We start from the raw sequence: 20,133 nt of genomic DNA on the forward strand, positions 1-20,133 counted from the left end.
GGAGTGGAACATGCTCACACAAATTTTGCGATTCCAAGAATTAATTTTTAAGTTTGGATGCATGAGAAATCTTCAAAACAAGTCTTGTTTGTGTTCAAAACTCATTTTAAAAATTGATTCTTGAAACTGAGAAATTTAGCTTGGAAAAATAATCATTTTTAGTTCGAAACTCGTTCATCAAATAGTGATTCTTTGGAGCTGAATTTTAACTAAGCTGGATTGAATCATGCCATGTCATCACACAAAGAAGAGTTAGTATTATCCAGGTGAGGAAAAAGCATGGAATATGTGTCAATTAGAGTTTCCACGTGGCTAAATTTATGGCACACATCATTTAAATGACCATATTAGTCATCAAATATGCCATGTCAGCTGGTGAAACGTCAATACTGATAATATATGATTTTATCAAAATGGGATCAAGTCATGCATCCTGTCAAAAATTTCCCCACTTAAATACTGGAAAATGAATTTTATCATATACTTGGTCTATGCAAGTGGCAACCTAATATGCAGGATGCCAAACAGAACAAGTTTTTCATATACTTGATCCTAAGAATTCCAATTGAAAAGAAAAAAGAAAATTACCTAGGAGCCCTAATTATTGAGGGAAGAGTAATCAAAAGAGACTTTCAAAAAAGTAGAGGATAATGTAAACAAAAAGCTTGCAGGATGGAAGAGAAACTCTCTTTCTCTACGAAAAAGGGTCACCCTCCTAAAGGCTTCTATCGCAATGACGCCACAGTTCCTAATAAGGTCCTTCAAGTTTCCTAAAGAGTTGGTAGAAACCCTAAAAAAGAAACAGAGAAACTTCCTCTAGGGAGGTAAGGAAAAAAAGAGCATAAGTTTGGTAAAATGGGACACAATTTGTAAGCCCAACTAAGATTGTCAATGGACTGGTTTTGGATTGGACCCTGTCCAGTCCAAAATCAATTTGGGCGGATTGGATGGACCAACAAATCATATTGGATTGGACCAATCCGGTCCATAATATTTATTAGATTGGATTGGACCTGGTCTATTTGTAATAAATTTATATTGGATTGGATTAAGACAATATTTGGTCCATTGATATAAAACACTATTCATTTTCTTTTCTTGCAATCCATTCATCAGAGTCACCGTCTGCCACTGCCTCCGGCAACACTTCTGCCTATCTCCGCCCACCTCCGCCTCCGCTTCTGGCAATGTTGCTGTAGGTGGGCAGAGGCAGAGGTGGCGGCAGCGACGCTGGTGGTCATTTCTCTACCCAACGCTGCCACCTCTGCCCACCAGTGCCACCGCCGCCTTTGCCTTTGCCCACCTCTGGCAACGTTGCCGGAGGCGAAAGTGGAGGTGGCAATGTTGGGTAGAGGAATGACCACCAGCATTGCCACCACATTTGCCTCTACCCACTTACGGCAACGTTGTTGGAGGCGGAGGTGGCGGCGTTGGGCGGATGAATGACCACCAATGCCGCCACCGTTGCCTCTGCCTCCGCCCACCTCCGGCAACATTGCCGGAGGCAGTGGTGGGCATTGGTGTTGATGAATGGATTGAAAGAGGAAGAAGATGAATAATGTTTTTGCCCTAAATTGATATTATTTTTAAAAAGTTAAACCTATTTTTGAATTTTTTTAAATATTACTTTTATTGATATTAGGGCCCAAAAGTTGCCCTTATCTGCTATAATCCATAGAGAAATTCTAAAAAAAGGAATTGGTTAGAATATATGAAATGATCAGTCTATTAATTTGTGGAAAGATATTTGGGTAGGAAACTCTCCTTTAGAAAGTGTTAGGACCTAGGGAGATGTCATAAATGACAAAAAATTAGAATAATGACAAAATATTGGGCCTACTCCCTCAGAACCTATGGGAAAAAATCAGAGCCATCCCATCCAGATGAGGGAGCAACAAGATTCCATGATTTAGAAACTTGATCCTAAAGGAAAATTTTCAATAAAGATAGTCTATCGACTGATGGGGGAAGGTTATGACCATGATGCAATGGAAAATAGACAGAGTAAACTATGGAAATTAATATGTCCGCAAAGGATCATATTCTTCCTCTACCTCTGTTTAAAAAAGAAGATTTTAGCAAACTCAAGGTTGAAAAGCCGGGCCTTAAGAGGTGATGCTGATTGTCCCTTATGTGGGCAGGAGGAGGATAATGAGCATTTGTTTATGTACTGCCAAGACTCAAAACAAGTATGGGAGACTACAGGGGAAATTAGGCTTACCCCAATCTCTAATTAGTCGATGATGGAGTGGTGGGATAGGATCCGACGTAACACAACAGAAAATAAGCATAAATATGATTTAGAAAAAGTTTGGTTTATTCTATGGAATATATGGGAAAAAAGAAATGAGAAGATATTTAACAATAAGTATGTTCCCCCAGTATAAGTATAATTAGTGCAAAGATCAGATCGGAATTTGATAAATATCTTAAGATTTTCAATCTTGGTAAAGAGATAGCAAGGAAGGTGAAATTAAATATTGGATGGGCCAAACCAGGAGTGGAGACTGGAGAGTTCAAAATAAACTTCGATGCCTCCCACAGGATGAATGGCAAATGTGTCATAGGAGCAATTATGAGGGATGAATTAGGTCAGTCCATTTATTTGGACCAGTTGTAGAGATATAGGTGATTGTTCGATAAACGAAGCTGAAGGATGAGCCGCTTTTGAAGCCCACCAAATTGCATGCAAGTTCCCCCAGCATAAACTATGATGATTCGACACTTGTCATCAACTACCTCAACAAGAAGACAGAGCCTCCATGGAACATCAGTAATTTCATCGATGGATGCCACAACTTGCAAGACCTCAATAATCAGAGAAGCAAATAGCGCAGGTGACAGATTGGCAAACTTGGGACACCTAAGAAGAATTTCGAACCCCTCCTCTAGTGACTCGGATTTGGCTTTTATCTGTTTACTTGATGCTTGTGGTTTTTCTTCTCGTTTGTCGAAGGTGTAATTTCCCTTCTTCTGGTTTCTCCTTGTAATTAATTCCAACTACTGAATGACCCCGTATTAATTACGGAGAATCAGTATTATTAAATTTATATTATAGAATTAATAATGTTAAATTTTTATTTATTAATATTTTAAATAATTATTAAAGTTTTAAGAAATATATTTAAAAAAAATAGTTTTTCAATATTTATTAGAATATGGATTGAAAGTGATTGTGGATAATCACTTTTATATTTTTTGTATTTTTTAGAAATAGATTGAAAATGGTGGTAGTGGATCTAGGCTTTAACAACAATTTTTTAAAAAATGCCACATATCTAGCTTTTCAGATAAATGAGAAGGCCATGTATTTGAATAATGGGAAGTTGTAACCCGATAATGAATTGTGGGTTTTAATAGGAATTTCTCAAAAATTGCCAAGTGTATAATTTTCAAAAAAAATGAGATGGCCATTTATTTGAAAAGTGATAGTGGGATGTGGGCTTTAATAATAACTTATCAGAAAATGCCATATGTCTAAATTTGAAGAAATCAAATGGTGTAGACCGTAGGGTTGGAAATTGGGTAAGTTGTAAAAGATTTTCCATCGTATCCAACCTGGGCTTGGTTTGGGCTTCTTCAAATTTCACTCATTGATGGTTCTACTTCTGTATACCGTAGCCTTAGGCCCAAGACGTTCCCTTGTGAGTTTGGACTCTTGCTACCCCATGTCTATAGAGTATAGAGAAAGATACAGAACACAATTGTCTCTCGCTCGCTAGTGGTGTTCTTCCGTGACTGTGAACCGTAAGCTGCGCAGTCTCTGAATCAACTCCTATGGCCGGTGAAAGCAAACCCAACGTCAAGAGCAAGAAGAGGAGGCAGCGTTATCTTCCCCATAATGTGAGTCCTCTCTCTCTCTCTCTCTCTCTCTCTATATCCATCTATTGATCCCAGAAGAACCCTGAGAACTGTTTGATATATGATCTCAATTAAACTTCTCTTACTCATTTATTTTTCCTCTTCTTGTCTTTTGTCTTTCAGAAACCCGTAAAGAAGGGTTCCTACCCATTACGACCTGGAGTTCAGGGTTTCTTCCTCACCTGTGATGGTGGTAGAGAACGCCAAGCCACTAACGAGGCCATTAATGTCATTGATAGCGTATGCTTCTTTCCTTCTCTGTTTGTGCGTGTGTGAGTTGTCTTAGTATTTTCCTTAATCTTTTAGCTCTCCAAAATGGGTATACTATGGCTTCAAAAGTTCCAGCTTTTCATAGATAAGTTATCAATTTTGTTTTGTTTTTGAGGGTTGAATTTTGATTTTGTACAGAAGCTAAGAAGTTGTTTTTTCCTTGTAACTTCGAATTCTTCTGTTGATTTTGTACAGAAGCTAAGAAGAAGTTAGTAGTGTATGTGGTCTTTCTAGATTGCCATTTTGGTGTTGTAGTAAATTCAACTTACCATTTGTAACTGATTATAGTTCTAGTGTTTGCAAATAATTGGTTGAGATATATGTTGATTTATGAAACAACCAGTTTCTCTTCGTGCAGCTGAAATCCTGGTGGCAGGAGGTAGTTGAAGTCGTGAATAACTTTCTACTTGATGGCTTATTATATGTTTTTGCTTCCAGAATATGGAATCATTTGTTGTCTATCTTCATTTCACAGTGGGATTCATTTGAATACGAGAGCCTTTTTGGGACGATCTCTATAATCATGCAAAAGGAGTTAATGTAGTGGAAATCATCAAGAAACGGAGTAGGTTGAAGAAGTTATTTTGCTTTGAGTGTATCCAGCCATAGAGACAATATGTTTTCTGATGTTTCTCTGCCCGTGTAACTCTGTTTCTGCCTCCTAAGGCCTTGTACTTTGTTAACTTTCCTCAGTTAACTCTTAATAAAATCTAATCTTTCTATTGGAATCTGATTCAGATGGAAAGGTGGAAGCTTGCTTCCCAGGGAAAAAAAAGGAAAAATCTCCTCCAATTAGTATTAAAATTGGTACCAATGTTCTCTGCTAGATGATTTTAAATGCTATTTAAGTGACACTTTCTGTTGATTTTTTCTTATGCCTAGTATTAGTCTTTTATTTTTCCGTGTTTTACTCTTCTTAGTGGTGCCTGAATTTTGGTGCCCCCTCCAACTGTTAACTGCTGCGGTTTACAGTTATGATTCTTAAGAACCACATTTATTTTTTGGTTGGTGAGACCATTGCTTCTTCCTGAGGTAGAAGTGGAGCTTCTTTATTTTCCAGTGGGGTATCTTGAGATAGTGTGGCAGTCTAGTACAATTTACCTTCTCCTGATTCTATTTCAAACTCTTATATGGCTTATTGACTGGAGAGGATATTGAGATTCATGTTGTATCCTGCCTTTTATTCAGTACTGTTCCTTTTGATATTTTCTAGAATGTTTGAGCATCTCTTCTGTTTGCCTCCTTTACTAATGCTTGCTGCTACATTTGAGCTGGTATTAAAATTAAAACACTGCATTCATGGCCTCCTATCAACATTCAGTTACAGAACTTCAAAATTGAGACATAGGACCATCCAGATCAAGATAAGGACTTTAAACACTATTCTTTATGGAGGCAAGATGAAATTACTTATTTGGTTGCTTTTCGTATTGGAAAATTAGTTACTCAATGCAAGAAGTGAATAGATGGATGCGATAACATGTAGAAAAAGCCAGAAGGCACACTAACATCACACTTCAATTGGTGATCTGTCCACGAATTGCAACCTAGTTGCTATTTCATGAAATATTTAGAATTCAGAAAGATAAAGGTGGGATTTGAAACTTGCTTTATCTCCTTAGATTAAAGAACATTCTAGAAAAGTTAGGGGTTTTGATCTTTCTGGTTTGAAAACTTTCATCATCTTCTTTGATGAAAGTTAGCTGTATTTAGGACACTGATAAGTTAGCTGATATTTTGCACTTTCACTCATGGAAATACCAATTTCCATGACTATGAAGGTTAGGACACTGATAAGTTAGCTGATATTTTGCACCTTCACACTCATGGAACTACTCGTTGCTTTCAATGTGCAGAGAAGATAGCAATATAAAATAACCAGAAAAGTTAAATGAAGTGACAGATTTAATGTAGTTTTTCTTGGTAGCCTACATCCATGGGGGAGCATCAAAATACCACTACTTGTGGAAAAGTAGAACATACAAGGATGATAAATTGAACCCTCTCCTATGCAACACAAACAACAAAATAGAAATCCACTGGTCACAACTATGCATCTAGTGAACTGCATTGCTAGGATTGATGTTCAAATGTTTACATGAAAAAGGCTTCTAGTAGCAATAATCTAAAACTTGGAATCAAGTGTTTTTTGTGTCAAGTCTTGGGACTTCATACTTGCTTATGCTCACTAATTTCTCTTATTAATTCAATACTTTTACTCTTACAATAAAAAAAGGAATTCGGGAGCCAATATTAGTGGATAGTGGATAGTGAATAGTGGATTGAAGGAGATCCCAGCACCCAAGCTTTTGTTACTTCAGTCATTGGGGTATTAGCATATTTGCAAGACATTGTCAGTGATTTTTCTTTATTTAGGTATTCTTGTATATTAATACATGCCCTATGCTTGTAATGCATAAAAAATAAGAATAGAAAGACTTGAGCACTCATTAATATGCAAAATGAATTTGATGTGTTTTTTTTTTTTTCAAAGTTTGGAATATTCTTTTATTAGCAGTCTAAACTTGGCAGAAAGCTTGCTGTTAGATTAAAATTCCTGTTTGTTCTTGCTTTATAACATCTTACATCTATCAGCTTCATATTGTGATTTAAGTAGCCTGTCTTTTAAGTTAGTGAACTCTCCTAGGTTTTCCATGTGTTGCATCATCTCAGAATCATTCACACACCATGTACACTTCCAAGTGAAAGAGAAAGAACTGGATCATGCTTATTTTACCTTTGGAATCTCTAGATTAGTTGCATTAAGTATTGGATCTTAACCTATTTATCTGTGATATTGTGCTGAATAGTCATTATCTCAATGCTTCCTCTAAAACAAAATCTTATTTTTTTTATTCGTACCATCCTCCATTTTCTAAACATGTCTAGAAAATGAATGTGACAGAAATGCAAATGCTAAGATGAATAAGTGGAAAAACTAGAAAGGATAGGATTAGGAATAAAGTTATCCATAGGAACCTAGGAGTAGTTCCAATAGGTGATAAAATGAGAGAGAGTAGATGGTTTGGGCACGTGCATAGAAGATCACTAACTGCGCCAGTTAGAAGAAGTGAATTGTTGCACATTGAAGGGGCTAGAAGATCTCAGGGTAACCAAAATGGACATGGGTAGAAGTAGTAAGAAATGATTTAAGTACTAATAATTTAACAGTGGATATGGCTTCAAATGGAATGGATTGGTGAAACAGGTTGACTCCATATGGTTGGGATAAGGCATGGATGATGATGATGACCATCCTCCATTTTTATGGACTCCATTAAGTGAATTTGACCTTGATCTAGCGTAGGCCTTTTTAATTATTTGTATAGCTACTATAGCATCAAAAACCCCATTCCTTGTCAATCACAGGGTTGGAGACTATCTTGCGTTTGAGAAGAATTTTCTCTCAGCTCATGAATTCGTGGTCTGAGCATGAGAGTTTCTTTGTTACAATTCACAAAGAATATGGTGCTAAAAGTTTTGACCTCTTGTTATGTTCATGTTATGAAAAGATTATGTGACATTTTGATGGAAGTCATTGGTTTTGAATTTAACTTTTCCCCTTGCATGACCCTGAAATATGCTTACAATATTTATGCCCGTGGGTTCAACCACTAAATAAATTGTTTTCCCCTCACTTTGAGATTTGAATAGATTTTGTACTCCCACAGTTAGCATTTCTTTTTATTTTGCAGTTCTATGAGGAGCTAGTCCATGGAGAAGGCATGTGTGTGCAGCGTGCAGTGCTTCCAAATAAGCCCATGAACAAAATAACTAAATTTTCAGATTCTGATTCTTCAAGTGCAGAGGATGGTGATGACAGTGATGAGGATAATGAGTCAGATCCTCATAAAGAGGATGACACAAATTGTGAAAATCCAGAAATAAAAAAATCTGATGCTCAGAAAGAAGATGCTGCAAATCATGAAAATGAAGAAAATGAAGAGTCAGGTTCTGCAAGCCAAGCAAATGAAAAATCAGATCCTCAAATAGAGGATCATGCAAGTCATGAAAAAGGAAATTCTGATCCTCATAGGGAGGAAACTGCTAATGATGAAAATCAGTCAAATGAAATAGTTGAGGCACCGTCAAAAAAACAACGCCTAGATACTGAGACATCAAAATGTGAAAATGCAGTCTGTTACAAAAAGGAAGAAAAATCCATTGATAAGCTAATTGAAGCTGAACTCAAAGAGCTGGGTGATAGGAACAAGGTGAGCTTATAAAATAAACTGAATTTTTCTATACAATTTTGGTTTATATTATTTTTAGAAAGGATATGCGAAAGAGGTATGTGGGATTTTTATTTGGCTCTTCATTACTTCTTTTCTTTTTTCCTCATGTTTGTTTCTTGAAAAAAATAATGGTGTCAATATGTCTTCCCTTTAACAGATTTTTTCCTTTGTTCTGTTTAATATGCTGAGATATTTCTCATTTATAATGTCCTGATCTTCTTAGATTTATTTTGTTCTGCGGAGGAAGTAGATGATGCCAATTATAGATTGATTAGTCTTTAAGTTGTTATTTTTTAATTAACCTATGGGTGTTAACTTTTTTTTGATATTTCCTCTGCTTTTTTTCTTGCTTGATTCTTCTACCTCCTTTATCAATGTGTAGTATTTTTTTTTTTATCAATATATTAATGCTAGCTTGTGAGCTGGTCATTGTCCCTAATCTCTTAGTAATCTTCAATACATGTACTGAACTCAATTGACCTACATACCCACTTTTGGGGTCAGCTATGCAAATCCTGTCCCGCCAATATGCTCTATCAAGAGAAATTTACATTTTACATTACATGTAATTTCCTAATAATCGATATACGTTATTAATCCCTAGATTGTCATCCCAATACATGATTAAAAACAATGTTTTCAAAACCGGACCAGACCAGACGGTTGAACCGGAAAATGGTAACCAGTCACCTGACCAGTTCCGATTTACCTCAAAACCGTTATTTGGCTAAAAACCATTGATTTGTTTAGCGAACCACTGACCCAGGTGGTTGAACCGTCAAACCATCAAACTGGGAGTGGTTTTTGGCCATTTTTTGGGTCCTTTAAATTTTTACTTTATTTTTTATTTTTTTTTTGTCAAAGCTGGCCGTCCGTTCGGACTGTTTGACCTGGGAACCAGACCCAGAACGCTTCCCTGTCCGGTCTGGTTTTAAAAACCTTGATTAAAAAGAGTCAGATGTATTTTCATCTTGTTCAACATAGGACCTTTCTCTCAAACCCCTTTGCTAGGGATGCCAACTGATAGGATATCAGAAAGACTAAAACTCCTCTTTATAGTAAAGTAAAATTTATAAACAGGAAAGCTAAAATAAAGCCACATAACACATTACAATATCTACAAATAAAGTGACATACATACAACCACCATAACTTACAGAGCCAACTCTCAATTGGTGCCAACAAATCAATTTCTAAACCTAAGACTGGAAAATTTTAAAGAGTACAACTACAAGCAAACCCAACTAAATCTGTTTAGTGTGGAGATCAACCTCTGACAGAAGCATTCCCAACACTGTTTGAGATTGCCTAGAACAAAGAGTGTTTGGCAGCAGATGCTTTCTCTGTTGGCAGTGAGACAGGTGATTGGTGCCCCATTTTTAGAAGGAATTTAAATGACTGGGGGGTGGAACCTTGGATGGAGTTGCAGCAAAGGCTAAACTTGATAAGACTTGATAGTTCAAGACAAGATAGAAGAATATGGATGTGATAGACTTAAGGAAGATTTACAGTCAAACCCATTCTATTATAAGCAGATTGGTGCTGAGACAGAAATATTCCCGGAGGTTGGAGTGTGGAAATCAGAAGCCCCTGTGAAAGTAGTTTTCATGGTGTGGAAAGCTACACTGGTGAAATGCCTCACAGTTGATAATCTGACTAGGAGGGGAATGGTGGTGAGTAACAATGCATAATGTGTGGTGAGGCAACAGAAGAGGCAGACAATTTATTCATACAAAATGCAGCTTTGCAAGAAGTTTATGGGTAAATGTTTTGTGAGTATTTGGGATACAGCTATGTTTCCCAAAGTCTTATCAAGTTTCCCACATTGGTGGAGCTGTTGTTGAGCTGGCAACAGAAGAGAACTGATGGAGGTGGGAGATGAAAACATCAGAGGCTCCAAAGACACACATGGTGTTCCCCAACAGAGCCAGCTGTTTGGCCATCACCTGAGCCACACTGCAAATCCGAGCTTGAGCATGGTTGCCAATCAGGAGAGATCTTGTTCACCCCTAGAACTATCCCTTATCCTTTCTTCAATATGTGGAAACCTAGCCAGGTTAAATTTTTAAACGTGTTCTAGTAAAAATATAAAAACTTGCTGAAGTTAAACTGGATAAAGTCAAGCACCTGAGTCTTATTTTATTCTTAATGTTCTCAGCTTCTGTTAAAAATTTAACCTGGCTAGGTTTTGTGGTTGAAAGACTACTAACACTGAACCCGGGACAACCAGGCAAGGAGAAAGAGTCGTGTAGGCTCTGTCATCTCATGAAAAAAGTATGAAGCATGTCATCCACATTTACATTGGCTAACAATTCATAGAATAAAGAGGGAGATTAATCCTTTTGAACCAGGGGCAACCAGGCAAGAAGAGAGAGTCATGGGCTTTGTCATCATATGAAAAAATTATGAAGCATCATTTACATTGACTTACAATTCATAGAATAAAATCTTGTTAACAACATTTTAACTGATAAAAAAAAAATTTCATAGAATGAAGAGGGAGATTAATCCCTTTTGAGGACTTCCCTTGTAATTTTCTTCATCCATGTATTTTCCTTTGAGTTCACTTCTGCTACGACACTGTCGTAGCGCAGGGCTAACACAGAAAATCATGGCCTTGGATCTACTGCAGTGGCCCCACCAATCACTTCATCTAATTCAAGGTCGGGCCATGACAGCAAATCAAAGGCTTTGATTTACTTGTTTCAGTGCAGGGCTACGACACTGTCGTAGCAAATGTGGGTTGTTTTCCTTTTTCCCCAGTGCTGCATTGCCTGCTCCTTTTACCAACTGTTCTTGTTCCTTATTTATGTTAATAAAGATGTCCCTGTTAATGATTAAAATATTGTGATGAATTGGATTACCTTTCCTTTTTTATTTGCAAGTATTATTCAGCTTCTTTTTATGGAGACTTTTCTATGTACTTTAATTTTTAGCCTTCTTTTCTATTGTGGGCCTTGGACTGTTTTTGCCCTTCTAGACTCTAGTGCATACACAAGGAGTGGTTTACTCTTGTGCTGGGACTGACTTATCTGTGAAACAGAGGCGTTTTGTCAGTCTTGATTCAGGTTGTAATGGAGTTGTCTTTGTCCAAATGCATAAGAGAGATGGGGACCCTAGCCCCAAAGAGATTGTTCAGCACATGATGACATCAACTGCTTCCACTAGGAAACATGTTTCAAGGTAGGTATATCCTATGTTTCATCTCTTTCAAGTTAAATTTATCTGAAGGATCAAAGATACATTCTTTGTTTTGTCTGCATTGCACAAAATATTTGTATTTTGGTGCCTATTTGCTGAACTGAAAATATATCTTGTAACATATGCAGGTTCATCTTGCGAGTATTGCCAGTTGAAGTTACATGCTATGCTTCAGAAGAGGAAATCTCAAAAGCAATCAAACCTCTTATTTCCCGATACTTCCCAGCAGATGCTCAGATGCCACAGAAAGTATAGTTAAAACACTAATTTTCTGTTGTTGTTAATGCATGACTGGTAGCTTTAGGCCTTCCTCTAACATAATGATCTTTATTTTATTTTATTTTAACTATTTTACCTTTATTGTCAGTTTTCAGTATTATATGAAGCACGTGCAAATAGTGGCGTTGAAAGAATGGCAATTATAAATTCAGTTGCAAAATCTGTTCCTGGACCCCACAAAGTGGATCTTAGTAACCCAGATAAGACCATTATAGTTCAAATAGTGAAGGTAACTAAACTTCTTATGGTGTGTTTGGCCTTGGATATTTACAAATTCATCTTCTCCATTATACAACTGTTCCTTTATAGAAATTTTGTGCTGGCATTTGGATAGAATATTGTGGTTTAAGTGTTGAATTAGTTCCATCAATCTAGTTTTATTACTTTAGTTATGTTTGGCCTTATCCATCAGTGGCAACTTTAGTTAAGGTATGGAAGATGCACCTTCCAGTTATTCGATGCCTTCTTTAATGCTTATTATAATTTTGATCATAATGCCAGATGGGTGGACCTTTCTACTGGGATGATATGAGAATAATAAGTTATCTTGTTATTATGGGAGAATTGTGCATACCATATCTAGACCTCTATAATCTAGGGACTCAATATAGCTCTAATACATAGATTATGGTGGTTATCCTTTGATTACTTTTCAATCTCTGGTACTTGAGGGGTTCAAATCATCAAGTAGGGAGCTTCCCCTGTCTGGTTCTAGGGGAAAAAGTGAGTCCCTTTAGTTTTTCATTTCATTGAGCTTGGATTTTAGCTAATTTTGTACTGTTTCCCTGCTGGTTAACCTTTCCTGCTTCCTGCTGTTTTTGCATTACATTTTGGCCTCTGGATTTTTTGGATGCAATGCCGAAATTGTATCTTTCAGACAACAATGTGGTGAAATGTTATGCATTATAGAATGTTGGAAATCTTTACCTGTAATATAATCATCTTGAATTGAGCATTAGTCTTGGAAATAATCTGTCTGTGGTTATGGGATCTGTAGAACTGCCTGAGGCCCTTGTAACTGTGTTAATTTTTAAGAGAATTCTACTTTGAATGGGTATCTTCTAAGGTACCAAATGGACCAAAAATCAGCTTGAGATATGATTGCTGCTATGTCTTTTAACTGCATAATTAAATTATGGATAGGGGGGGGGGGAGGGTTCAGAGAATGAGAGAAGGTAAATACCTCCTGAAATAATGCATAGATCAAAGGTTAAGGATTATTCATCAAGTATGATCCTTTGGTGCAAGAAAGTTCTCATGGGAAACCCATCCAGATGTTGCTCTTGGCTGGCCATTAGGACCTGTGGTATGTGATGCAATCCTATATGCTGGTCCTGTTTATCAAAAGCCTAGATACTACATGCCTGAGGGAGGGTTCAGAGAATGAGAGAAGGTAAAGACCTCCTGAAATAATGCATAGATCAAAGGTTAAGGATTATTCATCAAGGATGATCCTTTGGTGCAAGAAAGTTCTCATGTGAAACCCATCCGGATGTTGCTCTTGGCTGGCCATTAGGACCTGTGGTATGTGATGCAATCCTATATGCTGGTCCTGTTTATCAAAATCCTAGATACTACATGCCCTTTAATTTTGAGATCCAAGTTATTCATCTAAATAAATTAGCCTGGGAATCCTAATTTCAGATACCCTCAGCTCAATAGAGTTTGAGATCTGGATGAGGTATGTAATAACATTGCCTGTTTTAATCTATTTACAGGACCATCTAAACTAGGTATAAAAATTAGCTTTTAGCGTTTTTGACATGATTGCTTAATGGGACAAAGAAAATATGCATTAATGTGACATGATGATCCGTAATCTTGGGTGCAACCCAAACAGTGGTGATTACCCCTCAGGCTGATATTTATAAACATGGGTGATGTTGCTGTCTATAGGACATCCTGGCTTGATCCTTTGGGATTTCGTTGGAAATTTTTGGTGCATGCATTAAAGTTGATATGCTTGTTTGACAACTGGGTTGTTCCTAGCCCAAATTTATACTTATATTTGATGTACGGATTTTTAGCTTTTCTGGTTGAGGAAGGAATTTATAGGGCCGAATGCTTGTGGTTGCCTTGGTAAACTAATTCTTAGACAAAACAAAGCAACCAGAAATAAAAAAAAAAAAAAAAAAAAATCTTAAGAGACCATTTGCTGAAATTTGAATGGGCCCAGGCCCCAGGCCAGATGCAATTTAAATTCTTAAAAGTCTCCCCAACTTGCACGGTTGCACCCCTACTTTTTGTTACATTCATCCAAATGGCTATATACCCATTTCCTGTGTGCTTCATTTCTCCTGCTTATGGATAATAATCACTATAGCACTTGGGATGAGAGTCTATATAGCATTTGATCAATATGCTTGTGCCTTGTTAAAAGTGGTCTTAGTCATTTGTACCTAGAAAAAGAAATAGAGAATGCTTTGTCTAATTCTGATATTAGTGCATTTGCTGATTGCTTTCTTTCATTATTATTTCTTTTTTCTGAACTCCATTTAATTAATGCCCTTTTTTTGATAGATCATTTAACTAATGTCCTTGAGAATTCTGACTGCCATATTCTGTTTCATATTTTTTCAGACAATGTGTTTGATTGGGGTCGTTGAAAAGTACAAGGAATTATCTAAATACAATCTGAGGCAGCTCACATCCCCAAAGCCGTAGCTTTATGACATTTCAAATTTGAAATTAGTTGGTTTCTTCAAGTTTGAATAAACTGTAGGAAACCCTTTCCCCGGTTAATTTTACGAGTGATAACTTCTGATTGCAGCCTGTGTGCATGTAAGAGTTAAAGAAAGTATAGGACTTAGGGAGCAAAAAAAATTACAAATACATCTAAATTTTATAAATAGACATGCAAGCCAAACGTTTTATCTGAATTTTGATTTGTAGCCCTGTAATTGGCATGCTAGAACTCTCCACTTATTGAAAATTAGAGTTGTTTTTTGATCTTATCCTTTGAGAAACTATTGCAATGTTATCATTTATGATGATATTTAGGGAAAGTTTTAGTCGCCATTAACATGTTTCTGGATTCAACCCCAATTTCCTTATTCGACTCTGTGATGTGAATATGATACGGATGAGCATGCTGGATAGATCAAAATTTGGACCCATAGTTTTCTTTTCTTTGCTCTTTCTTTCCAGGGTGGCGTGAGTATGGTTTATTATTATTATTATTGTTATTATTATTATTTATTACTTTTTATTGAAGCATCCTCTACCATACCTGTCTTCCACATGGGCTCAAAGCCCGTCCTTTAATCTAGTCAAGGCGCTGGCAACAAAGATATGGCGAATTGACAGCACCACGCTTCAATCCCTTTTTCTTTGGAAATGCATTTATTGTAAGAGTAAGCTCTTTTTTTTTATATATAAAAAAGACTTTAAAAATCTCTCTTTCCTGAAGGTCTCAAAATGGATGGTTCTTGCACTTTTTTAAGTGGTCCTTTGTGAAATCTCAGCAAACGATTTCTGAATTGGGTTGTAGGTCGATTGATAACATCTCTTGCGTCTGTTCCCGGCACGGCCACTTGCTTTCATGTGGATGTGGGATAAACGTATCTTCTTTTTCTTGTTGAAGCCCTTTGGGTTCGGTGGTCCAGTCCAAGAGGTGTTGGTCTCCACTTTTCCTCGTCGTTCTTTAGAGTGCAAGAGAATTACTGCCAGTGCCAGTCATATATAAACAAATGGTTTTCCGTTTACATTGTCTTAATTCTTACGCCTGTAGTAAGAATTTAGTCCTCTCCTTTAAACTACAGTTTCCATATTTAGGAGTTCGTATTTCTTCTTCCCAGAATCCTCCTCCCACCCACCTTGCAGTGCTCTTATTGTAAAATTGAAGTTTTGGCTCTACTGGAGGCCCTCAAATTGATTAGCTCCCTAAATCTTCATCATGTCCTCCGTGGCGTATCTTTAACGTTATTGCTGATTTCAAAGTCTTATTTCATAACATCCTCCATTGCTCATTTTTGTATGTTATTAGATCATGCAATGGGTTGCACACGTTATTGCATTTTCACTCTCCCTCGTTTAACTACATGGTCTAACCCTCCTGACTTCACGTTAAATGCTTTGTACTCTGCCCGAGATTTGAGCAATGAATGAGTTTAACCATCTGATATTTAACCGTTTCCGTATCTCAAACCATCTTTAGTATCCTATATGGTTTGATTTTCAAGAGATAATCAGACTGATTTACAGGGACTAAGGTTGCCGCTATTATTTAAAACTACTTTTATGTATTCTTTATTGGCAGTAAAAAGATCCATTTAAATCATTATTACAAGCTTCTTGGCCTATTAATCTGAATTGTCCAACACCCAAAAAGTTGGCCTAGAATAATTCTTCACCCAAGTAGTTAGAAGATTTGCTTAGGAGGCAAGGTATATTTTGGAATCTTCATTCAAAAACTTTGAGCAAAAGCATATTGTTTCCTGGGAGAACAACATATTTGTGAAAAATGACTAGAAAATTTCTTATTATTTTTCCGTTGAATGAAATCCTTCAAACTCTAATACATTTTTTCAACAAATAAAAATGGAATACATATTAATCACAATTCACAAATACCCCCAAACCCCAACCCCCACCCTAACCATTGTGTTGTTACTGGCATATCTTCTGCCATCTCTTTTTTCCAATTCTTATAGCCAAAGCCCATCAGCCCAAGGACTAGGGACTATCCAAAAAAAAAAAACACCAAATCCCAAAAACCAATTGAAGTACCCCTAAGGCTTGTATACTTTCTTATTCATTTACACCCAAACCCTTGTAACCTCAGTACCTCACAAACTCCTTTGTAAAGAAAGAAAATCCAACTGCAAGATCATTCTGGGAAGCACTGCAAACACAAAAAAAGAACAATGCCTCCCCATCCTTCCTAGCTTCAAAGAAAGCTGCAAGAAAACCAAAAAGAAATAGAAAAGGAAAAAATAAACAAAACAACTCAACTCAACTACTCAAGATGTATTTTGTATTTGTACTTTGTATAGGAGAACAATCCCCTTTCTTTTCCCATTTCTCTTTGGGAACCCACCAAACCCTCAAATTCTTATCAAGTCCCCCACTGTACAGCAAGAACCCACCACCAATACTATTAGGTGAGGCCTGTAGGCACTTCACTGGTCCTTCATGGCCCCTTAGGACTCCAACAATAGTAAGCCCACCACCAGCCTCTCTCTTCCATATACCTATGCTCTTATCAGCTGAGCCAGTGCACAAAAACTCCCCTTTGGAGCACATACACAACACAGCCATTTTATGTGCTTTTAATTCACAAACCAATTCCCAACTGCCAACATCCTCGTCTCCCTCCCACCCCATCACACACCCATCTGATCCACCTCCATATACCATCCTCCCATCCTCACAAACCACCACTGAATTCAATGACACATCCCTGTGACCTTCCAACACTCCCTTCAGACAATGTGAGTTCTGCGTACCTTTGCACCAAACCTTAATCTTTCCATCCGCAGATGCCGAGTACACAAGTCCCCTGTGCGCAACCAACCCATTAATCGCATCGTCGTGGGCTTTAATGGACTCCAAGCACTTGAGGTCGGAGACCCTCCAAACCTTCAACGTCTTGTCCCAGGATCCTGAATAGATGATGCCGTTGTAGATTGCCAGACAAGAAATGCTATCAGCATGCTCAATCCATAGACGCCGGTGGTTCCGCCGTGTTTGGACATAATTGCTCTGCTTCATGAATTTGCCCAAGTAGTCCTTGGTCGTGGGCAATGTAGCAACAAGCCTGAAAATGTTCTCCGAGCTCCTCGACACCTTCCAAACTCTAATCCTGCTATCTTGGTGCGCTGTGAATACTTTGTTGCCTACAGTCACAAGGGCCTTGACAGAGCCATCACCCTGCCCGAACTTAGCGAACTGCCTGAGGTCGGGCTGTTGCCACACTATTATGTCCTTACCTTGTGAGGCACTTAGGATGAACTCACCACAGATCGCCAAGCAAGAGACTGATCCTATGTGCCCGGATAAGACGGCCAAGGATCGATAAGACCCGCAGATGGGTATGCCTCGAAATCGAAATTTAAGATCTTCTGACGCGAATCTATATGAAGTGTGGGGACTATCATCGGAATCACTGCTGCTACTGCTGCTTGCGGTTGCTGAGAGTAATGGGGTAGAAAGTGTTGCTTCTGAAACAGGAGAATCTGTTGAAGAGACCATCTCCTGGCTTATGGATTGAGAGAATATGAGATGATAGTGTAATAAACCACTCAATCTGTAGTGGGTTTATAGAGAGCTTAGGACCAAGAGTACAGGAACAGAGAGAGAGAGAGAGAGAGAGAGAGAGAGAAAGCCGTTGGTGAGGAATATAAATAAAAAGGGGGAGCCTCCTAACACAGAATGCTTGTGGAGATGGTTTTGTATATATTTTAATAGGGGGGGGGGGGGGTGCAACGGCTACTTTGAATAAAACTAAGTTCCAAAGTCATTTAAAGGACCACATACTTTAGGGGCTGTTAAAGAGAGGTCTGTCAGCATCTGTGGGTAACTGGGTATAGTATACACATTTTTCGTTGTTGTTGTTTGACCAAATAGCCCTCAGGATCTTTGGGGACTGCATGGGACAAACAATTTAGTGGATCCCACATATAATTCACTCTAAGTGCAAGGATCAACATGATCAATGAACATTTAAATGGAACATCTGTCACTGTTTTGCCTGGACATCTACCCATTTGTCTGCCAGGTTGGGGCAAGTTGTCCGACCGTTCAGAGTTCAGATTGAAACATTTTTTTGGGTAACTAAGTTCAGACTGAAACTTGGACCCAGTCGGATTTCACCAATTTGAAAAAATGTGGATAGACGCTTCTCAGGGATTAAAAAGGGTATGGTGAGAAAGGAATGGAAGAGCCATTTGATTTTGATAGAGGAATAGATTCAGACCTTTTATTGCAGCACATCTCATCTCATAGTTCTATTCAATGAATACGGCCCATGATAGGCTGGAATAGCAGAGCAGGGTTCATGTACCCGATCCAACAAATATTGTTGGCAGAGTTGAGCTGAGATATCATAGTTTTGATTCATTAAATATGGGTCCCATCTGTAGGGCCCAATTCGTAAATGAAAAACCCTTTTCGAATGTTAATTTAGCTCTTGACTTAGAATCTAAAACAATGGATTGGGGGACCCGTTATATCGCTGACACACCTTAGAATCACCATATTTACTTCTTTTTATTTTTTGGTTAAGCAAGATATCTTTCGACATGATTGGTGTTTCAGTAATTTTACTTCTAAAGCTTTTAGGTTATGTTTGAAGTTTGGTCTGTAAGATCACCAGCCCTAATTATTGAATCAACTAGCTCAACTATATTTTAATATTTGATTATTTGAATATGCTTTTCTAAGTTTTACGTAGAAGGTGTCGGTCACTGGCAGTCATACTTGTACATACGGTAATAGTAACACATGTAATATAAGGTAGAGAGTAGTAGAAGCTTCTTTCTTTTATCTATTGCTACAAACCTGGATCAATTTGTCCATTTGAACCATTAAACAAGCTGGTCCAGGACAAACTATCAGACCCGAGATCCAGGTAGAGCAGAGCTGATCATTGGATCATATGGTTGGACCCATTGGTATACTTGGCTAACCCATCTCTGATTAGTACTTGGACATGCCCTCTGTAGAAGGACAACTTTCCAAAGAAATGGGTGAGAAGAAAAAGCAACCAGAGAGTATGGTCAAAGGTATGGGTTTCAAATGGAACTAAACATCAGTATAGTAATAACTGAATAAAATTTTGGTAGAGAGGCTATATCAACTACCATATACAAACAAAAGGGAAAGACATCATTCAATTGAGACATTTAATTAGTGGTGAGCACTTTTAGAATATTACAAGGAAAAGCCGACAGAAAATTCATTATTTTTGTTTGTTCCATTGTTTTGTTGGTGGGTTAGGCGAGGTTGTTTGGTATAGGAAGAAAGCTACAAAAACTAGAACATGGTTCATTGCTTAATTAACTGGGAACAGAACTCAATTATATGGAATCTAAATAATGCTAGACTTTGGTTATATTTCATGTAGGCAAAGAAGAATTTAGAAGAAGCAGCCATACTAGGTCAAATTATGGGTATGTGATAAATATAACAAATATGACAAACAAGAAGAACGAATTGACAGGTTTATGGCTTTATGCCATGTCCAGTCTTAGGTTTTATAAACAATTAGAACATTCACATGAAGACCTAAAAGAGTATTAGTTATGTTGTTGGATCTTGGGGATGGGAATATGTTCTAATTTCAGAT

General features: G+C 37.5%; 2 protein-coding genes and 1 long non-coding RNA gene across 3 annotated transcripts; 2 read left to right on the top strand and 1 right to left on the bottom strand.

The window, feature by feature from the left end:
• The first annotated feature begins 3,440 nt into the window (after positions 1–3,440).
• LOC148845022 (THUMP domain-containing protein) lies at positions 3,441–14,800 on the top strand. The gene is made up of 7 exons (XM_088953349.1): positions 3,441–3,843; positions 3,985–4,101; positions 7,827–8,345; positions 11,410–11,549; positions 11,696–11,816; positions 11,935–12,075; positions 14,427–14,800. Exons 1-7 carry the CDS (start codon positions 3,778–3,780, stop codon positions 14,508–14,510), a joined length of 1,188 nt encoding a protein of 395 aa, XP_088809475.1. The 5' UTR covers positions 3,441–3,777; the 3' UTR covers positions 14,511–14,800.
• LOC148845023 (uncharacterized) lies at positions 4,386–4,859 on the top strand. The gene is made up of 2 exons (XR_016101860.1): positions 4,386–4,510; positions 4,607–4,859. It is a non-coding gene; the product is annotated as an uncharacterized LOC148845023 (long non-coding RNA).
• A 1,498-nt stretch (positions 14,801–16,298) lies between the features above and the next one.
• Positions 16,299–18,196, bottom strand: LOC148845024 (protein JINGUBANG-like). Its single transcript, XM_088953350.1, has one exon. The coding sequence runs from the start codon at positions 18,036–18,038 to the stop codon at positions 16,800–16,802; it is 1,239 nt and encodes a 412-aa protein (XP_088809476.1). The 5' UTR covers positions 18,039–18,196; the 3' UTR covers positions 16,299–16,799.
• Positions 18,197–20,133: the final 1,937 nt, after the last annotated feature.

Source organism: Nelumbo lutea, chromosome 7 (genome assembly GCF_056320005.1).
Source record: "Nelumbo lutea isolate HS-2025 chromosome 7, American lotus-T2T, whole genome shotgun sequence".
NCBI lineage: Eukaryota > Viridiplantae > Streptophyta > Magnoliopsida > Proteales > Nelumbonaceae > Nelumbo > Nelumbo lutea.